General features: G+C 36.9%; 1 protein-coding gene across 10 annotated transcripts in view; it reads right to left on the bottom strand.

Moving 5' to 3' along the window:
• SUGCT (succinyl-CoA:glutarate-CoA transferase) overlaps positions 1-16,695 on the bottom strand; it is a 1,092,359-nt gene that overhangs the window by 328,961 nt on the left and 746,703 nt on the right. Inside the window, exon 13 of one of the 10 annotated variants that reach the window (XM_045828751.1) lies at positions 15,542-15,590. The exons of the other annotated variants lie outside the window; for them this stretch is intronic. Within the exon in view, the coding sequence (XP_045684707.1) occupies positions 15,555-15,590 (36 nt within the window). The 3' untranslated portion in view covers positions 15,542-15,554. Of the gene's footprint in view, positions 1-15,541; positions 15,591-16,695 lie in introns of those variants that run through there. 10 annotated transcript variants of the gene reach the window in all.

Here is a 16,695-nt window from a genome sequence, read left to right as displayed (position 1 = left end):
GGCAAAACCAAAGTGTATTTGTCCTTGACAAGAAAACAATCATATTTTGGCTACTTTTAATACTTGCTCCTTCGCTTAATACATAATAAAGAGAAAAATAAGTTAAGAGCTACTGCCCTTGTCCTAGCTGCTGCTTCTCCAGCCCATCTATGATTACTGCTCCATCATTGGTAAGAAAGAGGTGGAAGCATGAAAATCCATCCACATGTGGTGGTCGGGGTTGAACCTCACAGTCGGCCAGGCTCAGGGTCAATCCCATGCCTGAATGGGTCAACAGCAATCAAGTCTCAATTATAATAGTAGGACCCACATAACCTACACAAGGGACATCCCTAAAGAACCCAGCTTAGGAGATCAAGGGGATTGAACCACTGGGTCCCACATGACACCTACTACATAAAGTCACCCCTCAAAAACTGAGAGTCATAGCAGATCTATATAATACATAGAAACAAACAAAAAGAGGCAGATAAAAAATGAGGAGACAAAGAAACAGGCCTCAGATGAAAAAACAGAGGGAATCTCCAGAAAAAGTGCTAAGTGAAATGGAGGCAAGCGATGATCAAATATAGAGTTCAAAGCAATGGTTATAAGGATGCTAAAAAAACTTAGTGATAACTATAATAATATGAAAATGGACATAGAATCCATGTAAAACAACTAGTCAGAAATGGAGAATACCATATCTGACATCAAGAATACATGGAAATGAATAAAATGTTTGTTGAATGATACAGAAGATAAAACCACAGATTTGGAAGACATGGTAGGAAAAAAGTACCCAATAGAAGAAGCAAAAAAAAAAAAAGGAAATAAATTAAGGGAACCTTGGGATAACATGAAGCATAAAAAACACCCACATCATAGGGGTACTAGGAGAAAACAGAGAGTAAGAGATCAAGAACCTATTTACCTATTTGAAGAAATAAGAACTAAAAACTTACCTAACCTGGTAAAAGAAACAGAGACACAAGTTCAAGAAGCACAGAATGTCACAAACAAGATGAAACCAAAAAGGCCCACACCAAGATGCATCATAATTAAAATGCCAAATGTTAAAGACAAAGAGAGAATCTTAAAAACAGTGATAGAAAAGCTTTAATTCCATACAAGGGTGCTTCCATAAGACTGTCAGCTGATTTCTCAACAGAAATGTCATAGGCCAGAAGAGATTGGCATAAAATATTTGAATGATAAAAAGCAAGAAATTATACCTAAAACTAATATACCCAAAAAGGTTATCTTTTAAAAGGGAAAAAGAAATAAGGAGCTTCTTAGAGAAGAAAAAATTAAGAGAGGTTTTTTTTTTCACCACAAAACCAGTATTACAAGAAATGTTAAAGGCTCTGCTATAAGAAGTAGGAAAAAAAGGAGTTCCAGGCAAGATGAAGGTATAGGCAGAAATGCCATGCTTCCTCACACAATCAAAAGAAGGATAACAACCAGTTTAAAAACAAAGAACCAGAATTTCCAGAAAATCAAATTGCATGGAAGACCAACAACTAAAGAGTTAAAGAAACATTCATTCAGACTGATAGGATGGGTGGAGATGGGGACACTGAGGATGTGTGGCAAGGCAAGCAGTGGACCACACCAGTGATCCCACATTTGTGTCCAAGAAAGATGAGAGGAGCAATGGGGGAGTGAGACACATTGTGAAACCCAGAGTTTCAGCATGGGAAATGGAAGACTTGAAACCCCTGGCTTTAAAAATCTGTGGGTGTTGCAACTGAGAGAGAAACTCACAATCTCACAGGAGAGTCCATTGGAAAGACCCACGGATTCTTAGAATGTACACATACCCACCCACCCAGGACAACACAATCTGCTTGTGGTAAGGCATATCTGTTTGTGGGAAGCGAGGGAAGTGACAGAAAGTGAGGCAAGAGCCCAGTAGCAGCACTGTTCCCTCTCTGACCCCTCCCCTACATACAGTGCCACAATGAAACAAAGAGGGTTGCCCCACCCTGGTGAATACCTAAGGCCCCGCCCCTTACAACATATCAGGTGCACCAAGACAAAGAAATATGGCCAACTGCAGAAAAAGAAGTAATCAACAAGGTGATAAACAACCTATCTGATGAAGAGTTCAAAACACTGAAAATTAGGATGCTCACAGAATTGATTGAGCTCAGTTGCAAAATGAAGGAAGGAATGAAGGTTATACAAAGTGAAATAAAGGAAAACATACCAGAAGCCAACAGTGAAGGGAAGGAAACCAGGACTCAAATCAAAAATTTTGACTAGAAGGAAGAAATAAACATCCAACCAGAACAGAATGAAGAAACAAGAATTCAGAAAAAAAAATGAAGATAGGTTTAGAAGCCTCCAGGACAACTTTAAATGCTCCAACACCCAAATAATAGTGGTGCCAGAAGGAGAAGAGGAAGAGCAAGGAATTGAGAATTTATTTGAAAAAATAATGAAGGAAAACTTCCCCAATCTGGCAAAGGAAATAGACTTCTAGGAAGTCCAGGAAGCCCAGAGAGTCCCAAAGAAATTGAGTCCAAGGAGGAACACACCAAGACATATCATAATTAAGTTACCCAAGATCGAAAATAAGGAGAGAATCTTAAAAGCAGCAAGAGGAAAGGAGAGAGTTACCTACAAAGGAGTCCCCATAAGACTATCCACTGTTTTCTCAAAAGATATCTTGCAGGCAAGAAGGGGCTGGAACGAAGTTATCGAAGTCATGAAAGGCAAGGACCTACATACAAGATTACTCTATCTAGCAAAGTTACCATTTAGAATGAACAGGCAGATAAAGTGCTTCCCAGATAAGGTAAAGTTAAAGGAGTTTATCGTCACCAAGCCCTTATTATATGAAATGTTAAAGGGACTTATCTAAGAAATAGAAGTCAAAAACTATGAACAATAAAATTACAACAAACTCACAACTATCAACAACTAAACCTAAAAATTAAAAACAAAAACTAGGCAAACAACTAGAATAGAAACAGAATCACAGAAATGGAGATCATATGGAGGGTTATCAGTGGGGTGGGGGAGGGAGAGAATGGGGGGAAGAGGTGCATGGAATAAGAAGCATAATAGGTGAACACAATATAGACAGGGGAAGGTTAAGAATAGTGTAGGAAATGCAGAAACCAAAGAAGTTATCTGTACAACCCATGGACATGAACTAAGAGGAGGGGAGGATACTGGAGAGTGGGGGGTTGCAGGGAGGATGGAGGATAAAGGGGAGAAAAAAATGGGACAACTGTAATAGCATAATCAATAAAATATACTTTAAAATATTAAAAAATAAAAAAGAAGTAGGAAAAAAGAACAAAGAGACAAAACAAAAGAAATAAAAATAAATTGACAAAAAATACATAACTGTCAATAATTACTTTAAATGAAAATGGCTTAAATATTCTGATCAAAAGAGAATAGCTAATGGATAAGAAGACAACACCCTATATATGTGCTGTCTAAAATAGACCCACCTCTGAATGAAATAGACACACAGACTAAAAGTCAGACTAAAAGGCTGAAAAAAGATATTTCATGCAAATAGCAATATTAAAAAACTGGGATAGAAATGCATACATCTGACAAAGTTAACTTTAAAACAAAGGCTATAGTAAGAGACAAAAGAGGATACTACATAGTGATAAAAGGGGCAACCCAACAAAATGATAAAACTGGTAAACATTTCTGCCCCCAATGTAGGAGCACCTAAAATATATAAAGTTAATCTTGATAAATATAAAGGGAAAAATTGACAGCAATACAGTCACAGTAGGAGATTTTAGCATGTATTGACATCAGTGAATACATCTTCCAGATAGAAAATCAACAGGAAATAGTGGCCTTAAATGACACATTGACTAGATGCATTTAATTGATATTTTCAGAGCATTTCATCCCAAAGCAGCAGAATAACATTCTTTTCAAGTGCACATAGAATATTTTTAAAAATAGATGGTATGTTGAGACACAAAACAAGTGTCAATGCATCAAAGAACATTGACATCATATAAACCATCTTCTATGACCAAATGGTACAAAATTAGAAATCATTCACCAGAAGAACACTGGAAAACATGCAAAGACATGAAAGCTAAATAACATGTTATTAATAAATGAATGGGTTTGCAATCAGATCAAGGAAAAAATCAAAAGTTACCCTAAAAACTAGTGAAAATGAGAATTCAACCCAAAATTGTGGGATACAGCAAAAGCAGTCCTCAGTAGGAAATTCATAGCATTACAGGCCTACTTCAGGAAACAAACAAAACACCTCAAATAAATAACCTAACTTTACACTTAAAGGAACTGGAAAAACTACAACAAACAAAGCCAAAAATGAGTAGAAGGAAGGAAATAATAAAGATTGGAGCAGAAATAAGCAAAATAGAGTCTAAAAAATATAAAATACCAATGAAACCAAGAGCTTGTTCTTTGAAAAGATAATTAAGATCGACAAACCCTCTAACCAGACTCATCAAGAAAAAAAAGAGAGAAGACCCAAATAGATAAAATCTGAAAGGAAAGAGAGAGAAGTAACAACTGACCCTAAATGAATACAAAGGATTATAAGAAAATATTATAAACAATTATATGCCAACATATTGGACAATATGAAAGAAATAGATAAATCCCTAGAAATACACAATCTTCCAAATGGATATATTTCTAGAAACATACACTCTTCCAAAACTGAAACAGGAAAAATCATATAATCTAAATAAAGAGATTATAGCTAGTGTAATTACAGGAGTAATAAAAAGCTTCCAATTAATAAAAGCCCAGAATCAGATGATTCACAGAAGAGTTTTACCAAATATTCAAAGAACAGACACCCATCCTTCACACTATTCCAAAAATTCAAGAAGAAAGAAAACTCACAAGCTCGTTGTACAAAGCCAGAATTATCCTAATTTCAAAACCAGATAAAGACACTACTAAGAAAGAAAATAGGCCAATATCCATAATGAAATGTTGCAGGTTTGATTCCCAGTCAGGGCACATGCCTGGGTTGCAGGCCACGGCCCCCAGCAACTGCACATTGATGTTTCTCTCTCTCTCTCTTTCTCCCTCCCTTCCTTCTCTAAAAATAAATAAATAAAATCTTAAAAAAAAAACAAGAGGTAAATTAATTTTAAAAAAATCATACACCATAGTCAATAGAGATTTATTTCAGGGAGGCAAGGTTGGTACAATATGCACAAATCAATGAATGTATTATATCACATAAACCAAATGAAGGATAAAATCTATATGATCATATCAATAGATGCAAAAAATAGCATTTGATACAATCCTATTTGATACTATTTATGATAAAAGTTCTCAGAAAAGTAGAAATAGAGGGAAAATATCTGAATGTAATAAAGGTCATATATGAAAAACCCACAGCCAACATTGTACTCAATGGGCTAAAACTAAAAGCATCTCCCTTAAGATCAGAAACAAGACAGGGATGTCCACTTTTACCACTCTTATTGAACATAGTACTGGAAGTCATATTCACAGCAATTGGACAAGAAGAAGAAATAAAAGGTATCCAAATTGGAAAGGAGAAAGTAAAACTGTCACTTTTCACAGATGACAAAAAATTGTACATAGAAAAATCTAAAGATTCAACAATAAAGCTGCTAGCTCTGATAAATAAATTTAGACCTAGCTAGTGTGGCTCAGTGGATTGAGTGCCCACCTGAGAACCAGAGGGTCGCTGGTTCATTTCCCAATCAGTACATATGCCTGGGTTGTGGGTCAGGTCCCCAGTAGGTAGTGTATAAGAGGTAGCCACACATTGATATATTTCTCTCCCTCTCTTTTTACTTCCTTTCCTGTCTCTCTAAAAATAAGTAAAACCTTTTAAAAAACAAATAAATGTGGTAAAGTAGCAGGATACAAAACTTATATTCAGAAATTGGTGGCATACTTATATACCAATAATGAATGATCAGAAAGAGAAACTAAGAAAAATTTTCATTTGCTATTGTAACAACTAAAAATAAAGTATTTAGGAATAAATTTAACCAAGGAGATAAAAGAAATGTACTTGGAAAACTGTACGACATTGAAGAAAGAAAATGAAGAACATACAAATAAGTGGAAGCATACACTGTGTTCAGAATTAACATCATTAAAAGGTTCATACTAGCCAAAACAATCTATAAAGGCAATGCAATTCCATTATGCTAAGTGAAATAAACCAGGTGGTGAAAGACAAATACCATATGATTTCACCTATAAAAGGAACCTAATCAACAAAACAAACAAGCAAGCAAAATATAACCAGAGACTTTGAAATTAAGAACAAACTGACAGTAACCAGAGGAGAGGTGGGAGGGGATACTGGTGGAGAGGGGCCAGGGTTGTCAAGGAACATGTATGAAGGACACACACACATAGCCAAAGAGGGATAGGATGGAGGGTGGGAGATGGGGATGGATGGCGGGGGCGGGGTGGTGGGGGTGAAATGGAGACAACTGTACTTGAACAATAATAAAAATTAAATTAAATTAAATTAAATTAAATTAAAAAATACCAATGGCATATTTTACTGATCTAGAACAAATAATCTAAAAATGTATATATAACTAAGAAAGACCTCTAATAGATTCAGCAGTCATGGGAATGATGAACAAAGTTGTACCTGATATCAAACTATCCTACAAGGCCATTGTAATCAGAACAACCTGGTACTGGCATAAGAAAAGGCATATACAGCAATGGAACAGCATAGAGAGTCCAGAAATAAACTTATGGTTATATGGTCAATTAATATTCAAGAAAGGAGGCAAAACATAGAGTCAGGTAAAGATAGTCTCTTCAATAAATGGTGTTCGGAAAATGGGACAGATATATTAAAAAATGAAATTAGACCACCAACTTACACAATACTGAAATATAAACTCAAAAATATGTAAAAACTTAAATGTAAGTCACGAAACTACAAAAATCCTACAAGTAAAGATAGGCAGTAAAATTTCAGACATCCCTCATATCAATACTTTTGCCAATATGTCTCCTAAGGCAAGGTAAAAAGGAAAAAATAAACAAATGGGACTACATCAAAATAAAAAGCTTCTGTACAGCAAAAGAAGCCATCAACAAAATGAAAAAGGAACCCATTGCATGGGAGAACTTATTTACCAAAGATACATCTGACAAGGGACTCATTTCCAAAATATTAAAGATCTTATAAAACTCAACACCTGGAAGACAAATAATTCAATTAACAATATGGGCAAAGTCCCCAAATAGACACTTCTCCAAAGAGGACATCAGATGCCCAATCAACATATGAAAAAATACTCAACCCCACTAATTATCATAAAGATGCAAATTAAAACCACAATGTGAGAGCACCTCACATCTACCAAAATGGCTACCATCAATAAATCAACAAGTCGTGGCAAGGATGAGGAAAAAAGGGAACCCTTATGTAGTCTTGGTGGGAATGTAGACTGCTACAGCCACTGTGGAAAACAGTATGCAGTTTCCTCAAAAAAAAATGAAAATGAAACTGCCTTATGACCCAGTGATCCCACTTTTAGGAATACATCCTAAGAATCCCAAGACACCAATTTGAAAGAATATATGCTATGTTCATAGCAACATTATTTAAAACAGTCAATATCTGGAAATAGCCCAAGTGCTCATCAGTAAATGAGTGGATAAAAAAGCAGCGGTGCATTTACACAATGGAATACTATGAGGTCATTAAAAAAAAAAAAAAGAAACTTTACCCTTTGAGACAGCCTGGATGGACCTGGAGATCATTATGCTAAATGAAATAAGCCAGTCAGAGAAAGACAATTACTACATGATCTTGCTTATGTGTGGAATCTGATGAACAAAATAAACTAACAAACAAAATAGAAACAGATAAATGGATACATGGAACAGACTGATAGCTCTCTAAGAGGAGGGGAGAGGGTCACTGAATGAAAGAAGTTGAAGGGATCAGCCAAAGAATATACATGTATAAGGTATAGATACAAACAGTGTGGTGATGATCAGAGAGAATGATCAGGGTGCAAGTGCTGGGTGAAGGTGGGCAAAGGGATGAAAAATGAGGACATAGGTAATAGTATCAACAATAAAAATAAAAATAAAAAGTTAATGGGCATTCTTAGTAGAATAAACAATAATGCAAACTGACCCTTTTCTGGAAACAATAGGACTGTAAAAAAGTTAATGTTTCAAAATAAACATTACTTTAAAACATCAATAAAATATGTTTACAAGCAAACTTTTTTCTGTTTTGTGTCAGTTTACTCTTATTAGCACTTTGTGCTTTTTCTGGCTGATGAAACTCAAGGCTTTCTTCAGTTCTAGGAAATTCTTAAGTATATACAACATCTGTTGTATATTGTCTTCATTCTCTCCTGGAAATCCTATTAGAAATATATTTCAATGTTTCAATGCATCCTCTAATTCTTTTTTTATGTTTTTGATCTCTTCCCTTCTCTCTTCTTTCCTCCCTCCCTCCCTTCCTTCCTTCCTCCATCCCTCACTCCCTCCCTCCTCCCTCTACCCTCCCACCCTCTTTTCTTTCCTGCAATATTCTGTGTAATTTAGTCAGTTATATTTTTTCATTTCAAGTAACTATCACTTCAACTGTATCCAAATTATTATTTATCCTTTTTATTCGAGTCCCACTTTAACTTTTTAATCTATATGTAAAATTCATTTGCAAGATTCTAATGGATTCTTATCCATATTCATCCATACTTTTAAAAAATTTTTCATTTTTATTTACAACTTTTTATTACTGTTTAAGTTGGATTAGTAGTTCCTTTTTTATCCTTTCAAAGATTTATAAATTAATTTTATTGCAGCTATTTGACAAATGATTATTTCTAATTTTTCAAGTGTAATTCCTCCCATTTGGGAGGTATACTGGATATCTTTCAATGTCTTGAATTTCCACATGTGTTTGTAAATCTGAGCTTGTGCGTTCCTCTTGCCAAGGAAATTTTTGTTTGTTTCTTTATTTTTATCTCTTCATAAACTCACTTCCTACAATGGGCAGTTTAGTTATTACCTTGCCCTGACCTGAGAGTTCAAAGCTCAGAATTAGGTTATATACTAGAAGATTGGAACCTTGCCCAATTGGAAAACCACAGTTCTAGCCTCCATGTTCACCAGGGGAGGTATTATTGAAAAATCCACTAGAATGAGCAAGTGGCTCAATTTCTTCTCCTGGTCAGGTCATTTCTAACAAACCCCTGACATCACAAAGACCCATGGTCTCTGTGACTCACCATGGTGGATACATTGAGTATTTTATGGGACTTGGACTACTTGGCCTGATCCCTCTTTTCAGTCTCAGAGCCCTGGGTAGTATTCAGCCTCTGCTCTCCATATTAGTTTTCATTTTGTTATTGTTCATCAGAAATTTTTATTATAAATTGTGCTTTATTAGGGAAACTCTACATTTTTGTTCTTTTTTTAATTTTCTGTGTTCTAAATGGATAGAGAGACACTCTCCATTTTGCACCACATGTGCATCCACTGTGCCTTCTTGGCTACAAAAGCAAAAATTAGAATAAAAGTAGTTACTTTTTTCTCTATGTTGCCTGAAAATCAATATTCTTTTTATAGTTAAAATTTTCATCTTTATTATAATGAAGGAAGGTAAATAATTCTACTATTGCAGAAAATGATATACTTGCTATAATAAAGAACCAGAAATAATACTGTGAAACAAATGCTCTAGATAATACAGAACTGTGATGAATATTTGAGTCATTGCTAGTACTACTGTAATAGGGGAACACCCTCCCAGAAATGAGGGACAGCACCATGGACTGCTCATGAGCAGCAGCTATAGTACAAATGCATGAACCAGCTGTGTTGCCCCAGCATCCACATGAATGTGGCATTAATCAGTAGAAAAAGGCATGTATAGTACATATATTGGGCTAGCTAAGGAGATGAATGGATGAAGGGACATAACCTCCTATCTACTTCTGCTGGACAGGGGATACTGGGGGCCATCTTTAAAAGGCAAAGAATACGGAAACGCCATGCTTCCCCTTGTTGGTCTGGTTGGTCAATCGGGGCTCATGTTCTTGGGCCAGTGGGCCTTGGAGACCTCCTGGTATGGGGATGTTCCCACCAACCCTCCCTGAGTGCTCCAGGGTCTGCCTGGCCAGAAGTACAGAAGCAGGTGCTAGGTCAGTAGGGCAGAAGGGGAGGAGGTTTGGCCCAGTGGCCCCTGGAGACAAGCTCTTCATCCCTCCCCAACATGGGGAGCCACAGCAGCACTGGTGACTGGAGTGAGTGCTGTGTGGGCTTGTATGACTGGGAGCACAACTGCACCAGCAAGCTGAGGCTGAAAAGATGGGGACCAAGTGCTGGACTGGCAGGTGGAGGCCAAGGAAGGAGCAGCACACTGTGAGTGGGACTTCTGCCAGCATGCATAGACCCCAAAGGCCTCCTGGAACACACCATGACCAGAAGCATGCCACAGCTACATGCATTTCCAGAACACAGTACTTTTAAATGGGAAAAGAAATTCCATGTGCAGCCTAGGACTGGTCTGGACTAGCAGAGGGTGGCAGGGTTATTTTTCATTGGATATTTTAAAAGCAATTGGCTTTGAGGCAGAAATCTGCCTTTATTTCAAATTGTATGGTCATCAAATAAATGATTATTTTTCCTTTTCACAAAATTCTCTCCCTAGAGTTTTGCTTGTTTGGTGGCAAGTGGTAGGACCCCCACTGGCTGGGTCCATATATACTAATCATAATCTTTATGCCAGGTCCAATATAAAGGACATAATACTCATCTTCCAGCAAAATGCAAGAAAAGGAGTATATCAAGTCTTCACTAGTGGACATTGTTCCAAAGAGGATATTCAAATATCTGACAAATATATGAAGAGTTGCTCGATATCAGTAATCATCAGAGATATGCAAATTAAAACCACAATAAGATATCACATCATGCCTGCCAAAATGGCTGTCATCAATAAATCAACAAACAAACAAGTGCTGGCCAGGATGTGGAAAAAAGGGAACCCTCCTCCACTGTAGTTTGGAAGCAGATTGGTGCAGCCACTGTGAAAAATATAATGGAGGTTCCTCAAAATATTTAAAATATAACTATCATATGATGCAGCAATTCTATTTCTGGGCATATATCTGAAGGTAATAAAATCACTGTCCCAAAGAAATATTAAAGCCCCATTTTCAATGAAGCATTTCTTACAATAGTCAAGACATGAAAACAACCTAAATATCCATCTAATAATGAATGGATAAAGAACATATATATTTATATGGAGGATTTCACTATGTATAAATACAAGATTTCATTACATATAAATAAATACATAATGAAAATTAAGTGAAATGAAAACTAAATACTGTATGATTTCACTTTATGTGGAATTTCATTATATATAACTATATATTAATATATGTAAATATATACACACACACCTATATACATGAGGGATGTCCAGAAAAAGTCCAGTCATTGTTAATATCACAAGAATGGTTTGCACAACATGGATGTTACCTGGCAGCCAAAGAGAGTGGACTGGAATGTGCTTGTGTAAACAATGACTACTTCATTGTACTAGTCCGTGGGGGCAGTGGACACCATGGAGCAAGTGTGTGTACTCTCTGGCCATCATATTCACAATGAGTGAGTTAGTAGAGCAACAAATCTGCATCGAATTTTGCATTAAACTTGAACATTCCTCTGTGGAAACTATTTGGATGATTCAGAAGGCCGCAGCTATGGGCAACTGGTGACTGGCAGCTTCATCGCAATAACATGCCCCCCTCATGCACTATGTCCTTTGTGGAGTTTTTGGTGAAACATCAAATCACCCAGGTGACTCAGCCTCCTACAGCCCAGATTTGGCACCCTGCAACTTCTAGCTTTTCTCAAAACTAAAATCACCTTTGAAAGGAAAGAGATTTCAGACCATTGGTGATAATCAGGAAAATATGACAGGACAGCTGATGGCAATTAGGAGAACTGTGTGAGGTCCCAAGGTGCCACTTTGAAGGGGACTGAAGTGTCATTGTCTTATGTACAATATTTCTTGTATCTTGTATCTTTTTCAATAAATGTCTATTTTTCATATTACATGGCTGGATACCTTAAGGACAGACCTTGTACATGTAAACCAAAACAAAACAAAAAGGAAATCCTGCCATTTACAACAACATAGATGGACCTTGAAGGCATTATAATAAGTGAAATAAGTCAGACAGAAAAATAAATACTGTAAAAAAATTTCACTTATATGTGGAATTTAAAAATAACAAAACCAAAAAAATAGAGATCAGATATCTTTTTGCTGGAGAGAGGGTGTGGAGGGTAGATGAAATGGGTGAAACAGTCAGAAGTTACAAACTGCTATCTGTAAGATGAATAAGTCCTGGGGATGCAGTGTACAGCATGGTGACTATAGTCCATGATACTGTTGTATATTTGAAACTTGCTAAAAGAGTAAATACCAAAAGTTCTTATCACAAGGAAAAGAATTGCAACTGTGTGAGGTATGGATATTAACTAATTGTATTGTGTTAATTATTTCACAATATCATTATGTTGTACACCTTAAACTTATATAATAGTATATATCAATTATATCTCAATGAAAGTGGGGTGGAGGGTCTTTAAAAATAAGGCTTCACTGAGTTCTGGCCAAGATGGACACATAGGTAGAAACTCTTTGCTTCTTTGCACAACCAAAAGGATGATAACAACCAATCTAAAATCAACAAACAACCAAAAGCTCCAGAAAATCAAACTGCATGGAACTCTGACAACCAAGGAATTAAAGAAAAAATTAAACAGAACAATGAGACCAGTAAGGTGGCAGACCACATGGGCCAACTCAGAAAAGGCAGGGATGGCTGTTGAGCCCAGAGGGCTGTCCGGAAGGGGCTGACTTAAGGGGAAAACTGAGACTCAGAGGTGGCTGTGGACTATGGCAGTTGCTATGGTGGGAGAAAGTCCCAGTCTCACATGAGAGTTTGTTGAAAAGTGTGCTAGAGATGAACAGATGAGCTGAACTGTTCCCTCTCTGGCCTCTTCCCCACAGGCAGTGCTGCAGCACAGCAAAGAGGGTTGCCCTGCCCTGGTGAATACCTAAGGCCCCACACCCTTACAACTTATCAGGTGCACAAAGACACAGAAATATGACCCAAATGAAAGAACATAGCAAAGCCTCAGAAAGAGAACTAAGTGAGGAAGAGATAGCCAACCTATCTGATGGAGAATTTAAAGCCCTGGTAATTAAAATGCTCACAGATCTGGTTGAGCTTGGTCAAAAAGTTAAAAAAAAAAAAAAACAAATGAAGGATACCCAAAGTGAAATAAAGCAAAATATTCAGGGAACCAACAGTGACAGGAAGGAAACCAGGACTCAAAGCAACAATTTGGAACAAAAGGAAAAAATAAACATCCATCCAGAACAAAATGAAGAAACAAACATTCAAAAAAAGGAATAGAGTCTTACAAACCTCTGGAACAACCTGAAATGTTCCAATATCTGAATTATAGGGGTGCCAGAAGAAGAAGAACAACAGCATGAAACTGAAAACTTATTTGAACAAATAATGAAAGAAAACTTCCCCAATCTGGCAAAGGAAATAGATTTCCAGAAAGTCCAGGAAGCCCAGAGAGTCCCAAAGAAGTTGGACACAAACAGGAACACACCCAGGCACTGCATCATTAAGTTACCCAAGATTAAAGACAAAGAGAAAATCCTAAAAGAAGCAAGGGGAAAGGAGAGAATTTCCTACAAAGGAGTGTCCATTAGACTATCAGTGATTTCCCAAAGGAAACGTAGCAGGCAAGAAGGGGCTAGAAAGGCGTTATTGAAGTCATGAAAGGCAAGGTCCTACATCCAAGACTACTCTATCCAGCAAAGCTATCATTTAGAATGGAAGGGTAGATAAAGTGCTTCCCAGATAAGGTCAAGTTAAAAGAGTTCCTCATCACCAAGACATTATTATATGAAATGTTAAAGAGACTTATCTAAGAAAAAAAAGATCAAAACTTTGAACAGTAAAATGATGACAAACTTACAACTATCAACAAATGAATCTAAAAGAAAAGAAAAACAATGAAAACAAAAACTAAGCAAACAAGAAGAACAGGAACAGAATCAGAGAAATGGTCATCACATTGAGGGATTTCAGTGGGGAGGGGGAAGGGAGGAATGGGGGGGAAAGGCACAGAGAAGAAGCATAATTAGTAGGCATAAAATAGACAGGGAGAGATAAAAAATGGTATAGGAAACAGAGGATTTAAACAACTTATATGTATAACCCATGAACATGAACCAAGGGGGTGGGGGATGCTGGAGGTTTGTGGGGGCAGGGCACAGGAGGGATAAAGGTGGAAAATTTGGGAGAACTATAATAGCATAATTAATAAAAAATACTTAAAAAATAAGGCTTCACTATAATGCTGACATAGGACCAAGATGGAGCAGGACTTCCATCCTGGGAAAGAAGCATCTCAGGAAAAGGTGGATCAATCTGTATGTATAAAGGCACCAAACTCATTCCACACATACTTACAGTGGGCATCACATATACAAGGCACTATTCTAGGCCACAGAGATACTGTAGTAAATTAGGTCCAAGTTCCATATTTCCTGCAAAAATTGTTAGAAAATGGTCTGCCTGGGAGCATCTATCTGCAGGAGGTAAAGTCAGACCTAGAGAAAGAAACCAATAACTTCAAAATCCAATCAGGGTTAAAAGCCAAAGCTGGGTGGAAAAGCCAGGGAGGACTTCAGGTTCTGAAAGAAAGTTCAAATCTATGTAACAACAAGGAAGACCTCTGTTTCCTAGAGAAGAGTCAGAGGCCTGTCTATCATCAAGGGAATCTCAATTTAGAAGTCTTCTAGCTATATTTACCATACTCCACCCACACTTTTGAGATGGAGTTGTCTTATGTCTCAGAAGAGATGGACATTTACAGGAAAGGCCTGATCAAAGAAACCTGTGGTATTACCATCCTGATTATAAAATGAAAACAGTCTAAAACTTATCACTTCATTCCTGCCACAGTTATCCAGATCCAATCCAGGAAGTTTTTTAGATCACAAAAGGGTTCTTTGCCACCGTGTAGGACAACTGTTGATTTAGTTCTTTGATGAGTAAAAACACCTCTGGAATGCTGAATTTGTAGAACTAAATCTAGACAGCTGGTGACAGGGACAAATGTCACACAGTAATCATAACTCTCATCCAAGATACATGTAATGTTCAAAATACATAACTATACATATACAACCAAACTTAGGAGGAAAAGGTGTTAAGCATAAATCAGGAGTATATGTTGAAGGTTAAATTGTTTTTTGTCACATAGAAATAATGCTGCAAGGAACCCAGAATCATTCAAAGTTAAGCTGCACAATACATCTGTGTTACAATAGAGTATTCATGATAATAAATACTGTTTCCTGATTTTATTCAGTTATTTCTCTCATCCTAGAATACAAGATTACAGAGACAAAAGACAATGGTTAAAATAAAACAACTTCGGACTTTAGAGTCAGACAGATTTAGGAGTGAATGTCAAGTTAACCACTTACTAGATGACCTGGGTCAAATTTTAATCACTCTGAATCTTGATTTTCTGACCTGTAAAACAGAGATATTAATAGCCATCTCATAAAATGTTTAATAAATAAGGTTCTCCCCCTCTCTCTGCCCCTCCGCCCTCCCCACACATGAAACAGTTAATCAGTTCTGATTTAGTTCTGAATCTTGTGTGTACTCTAATATAAGAATCTTTAAACCTTTTTATAAATTTACCTTCTCTACTCTTTGGGTACAGAATATATATCTTATCACCTTTCTGTCATGAGGATTCAGAAAGTTTTTGGCATAGAGGTCCTTAGAAAAAGATCTTTTATGTTTTTCTAACATTTATTGCACTCATGTCACAAGAGTCCTCTTCTACATTTAAGATAGAAAATGAGAACAAGAGAAAGATGGTCCCTAAGTTTCAATATTACAAATCTGTGCATGAAAAATTGTTCTACCACAAATGGTATCACAACAAGAGGTCTGTTATTTCTAGTTTCTGCTTATTTTTGTTGTGTGGTTACACTTTCCAAAGAAATAGTATCTAGGTTCTCAGATATTGAGTCAAGTAGCTGTGAAGAAATAGCAGGTATTTTATAAGGTGAACTGAAGAAGTAGTGGATAAAGAAGAAAAAGACCTTCTTTCCCACTTTCTAAGAGCCTACATGGAGCCAACAAGGGGCTTCCTTCTCTGGTGTGACTTGATATATAGCTGGTATTAGGGCTCCAGGTTTGGGCTAAGGAAGAGCCACTGAAAGAGCAAAGTGGAATAGCAGATGAAGTGAGTGAGCTGTTGACAAAGAAGCAGTTTCCCTGAGAGCAGAGAGGAAGGAGGCAGAGGAAGTGATAGCAGGCACAAAGTGAGCTGGCTACTGAAGAGGAGGTTAGGAGTGTTCTATGTCTGAGTGCAGGTTTAAATCAAGAAGCAGAAAGCCAGAAGCGAGGGGGAATACAGGCAGTCTACCCCTGAAACCTTCTCTTCTAATGTTCTGAAGTTCTATTTCCCCCACTGAAATTAACTCAAAAACTTACAGATGTTTCCTCTCAAATTCTGTACCTTCTCATTATAACTCTGCAGTTCACAAAATGGAGCTCCTCTTGTGGACTGACAGATCTTTTAAAGGGTCATGAATATTTTCCACCCTTGATATTTTAACTA

This window comes from Phyllostomus hastatus, unplaced genomic scaffold (genome assembly GCF_019186645.2).
Source record: "Phyllostomus hastatus isolate PE091 unplaced genomic scaffold, TTU_PhHast_1.1 phas_scaffold_78, whole genome shotgun sequence".
Lineage (NCBI taxonomy): Eukaryota > Metazoa > Chordata > Mammalia > Chiroptera > Phyllostomidae > Phyllostomus > Phyllostomus hastatus.
Note: the sequence above shows the minus strand (reverse complement) of the source record. Positions and strands in the feature narration are given on the sequence as shown.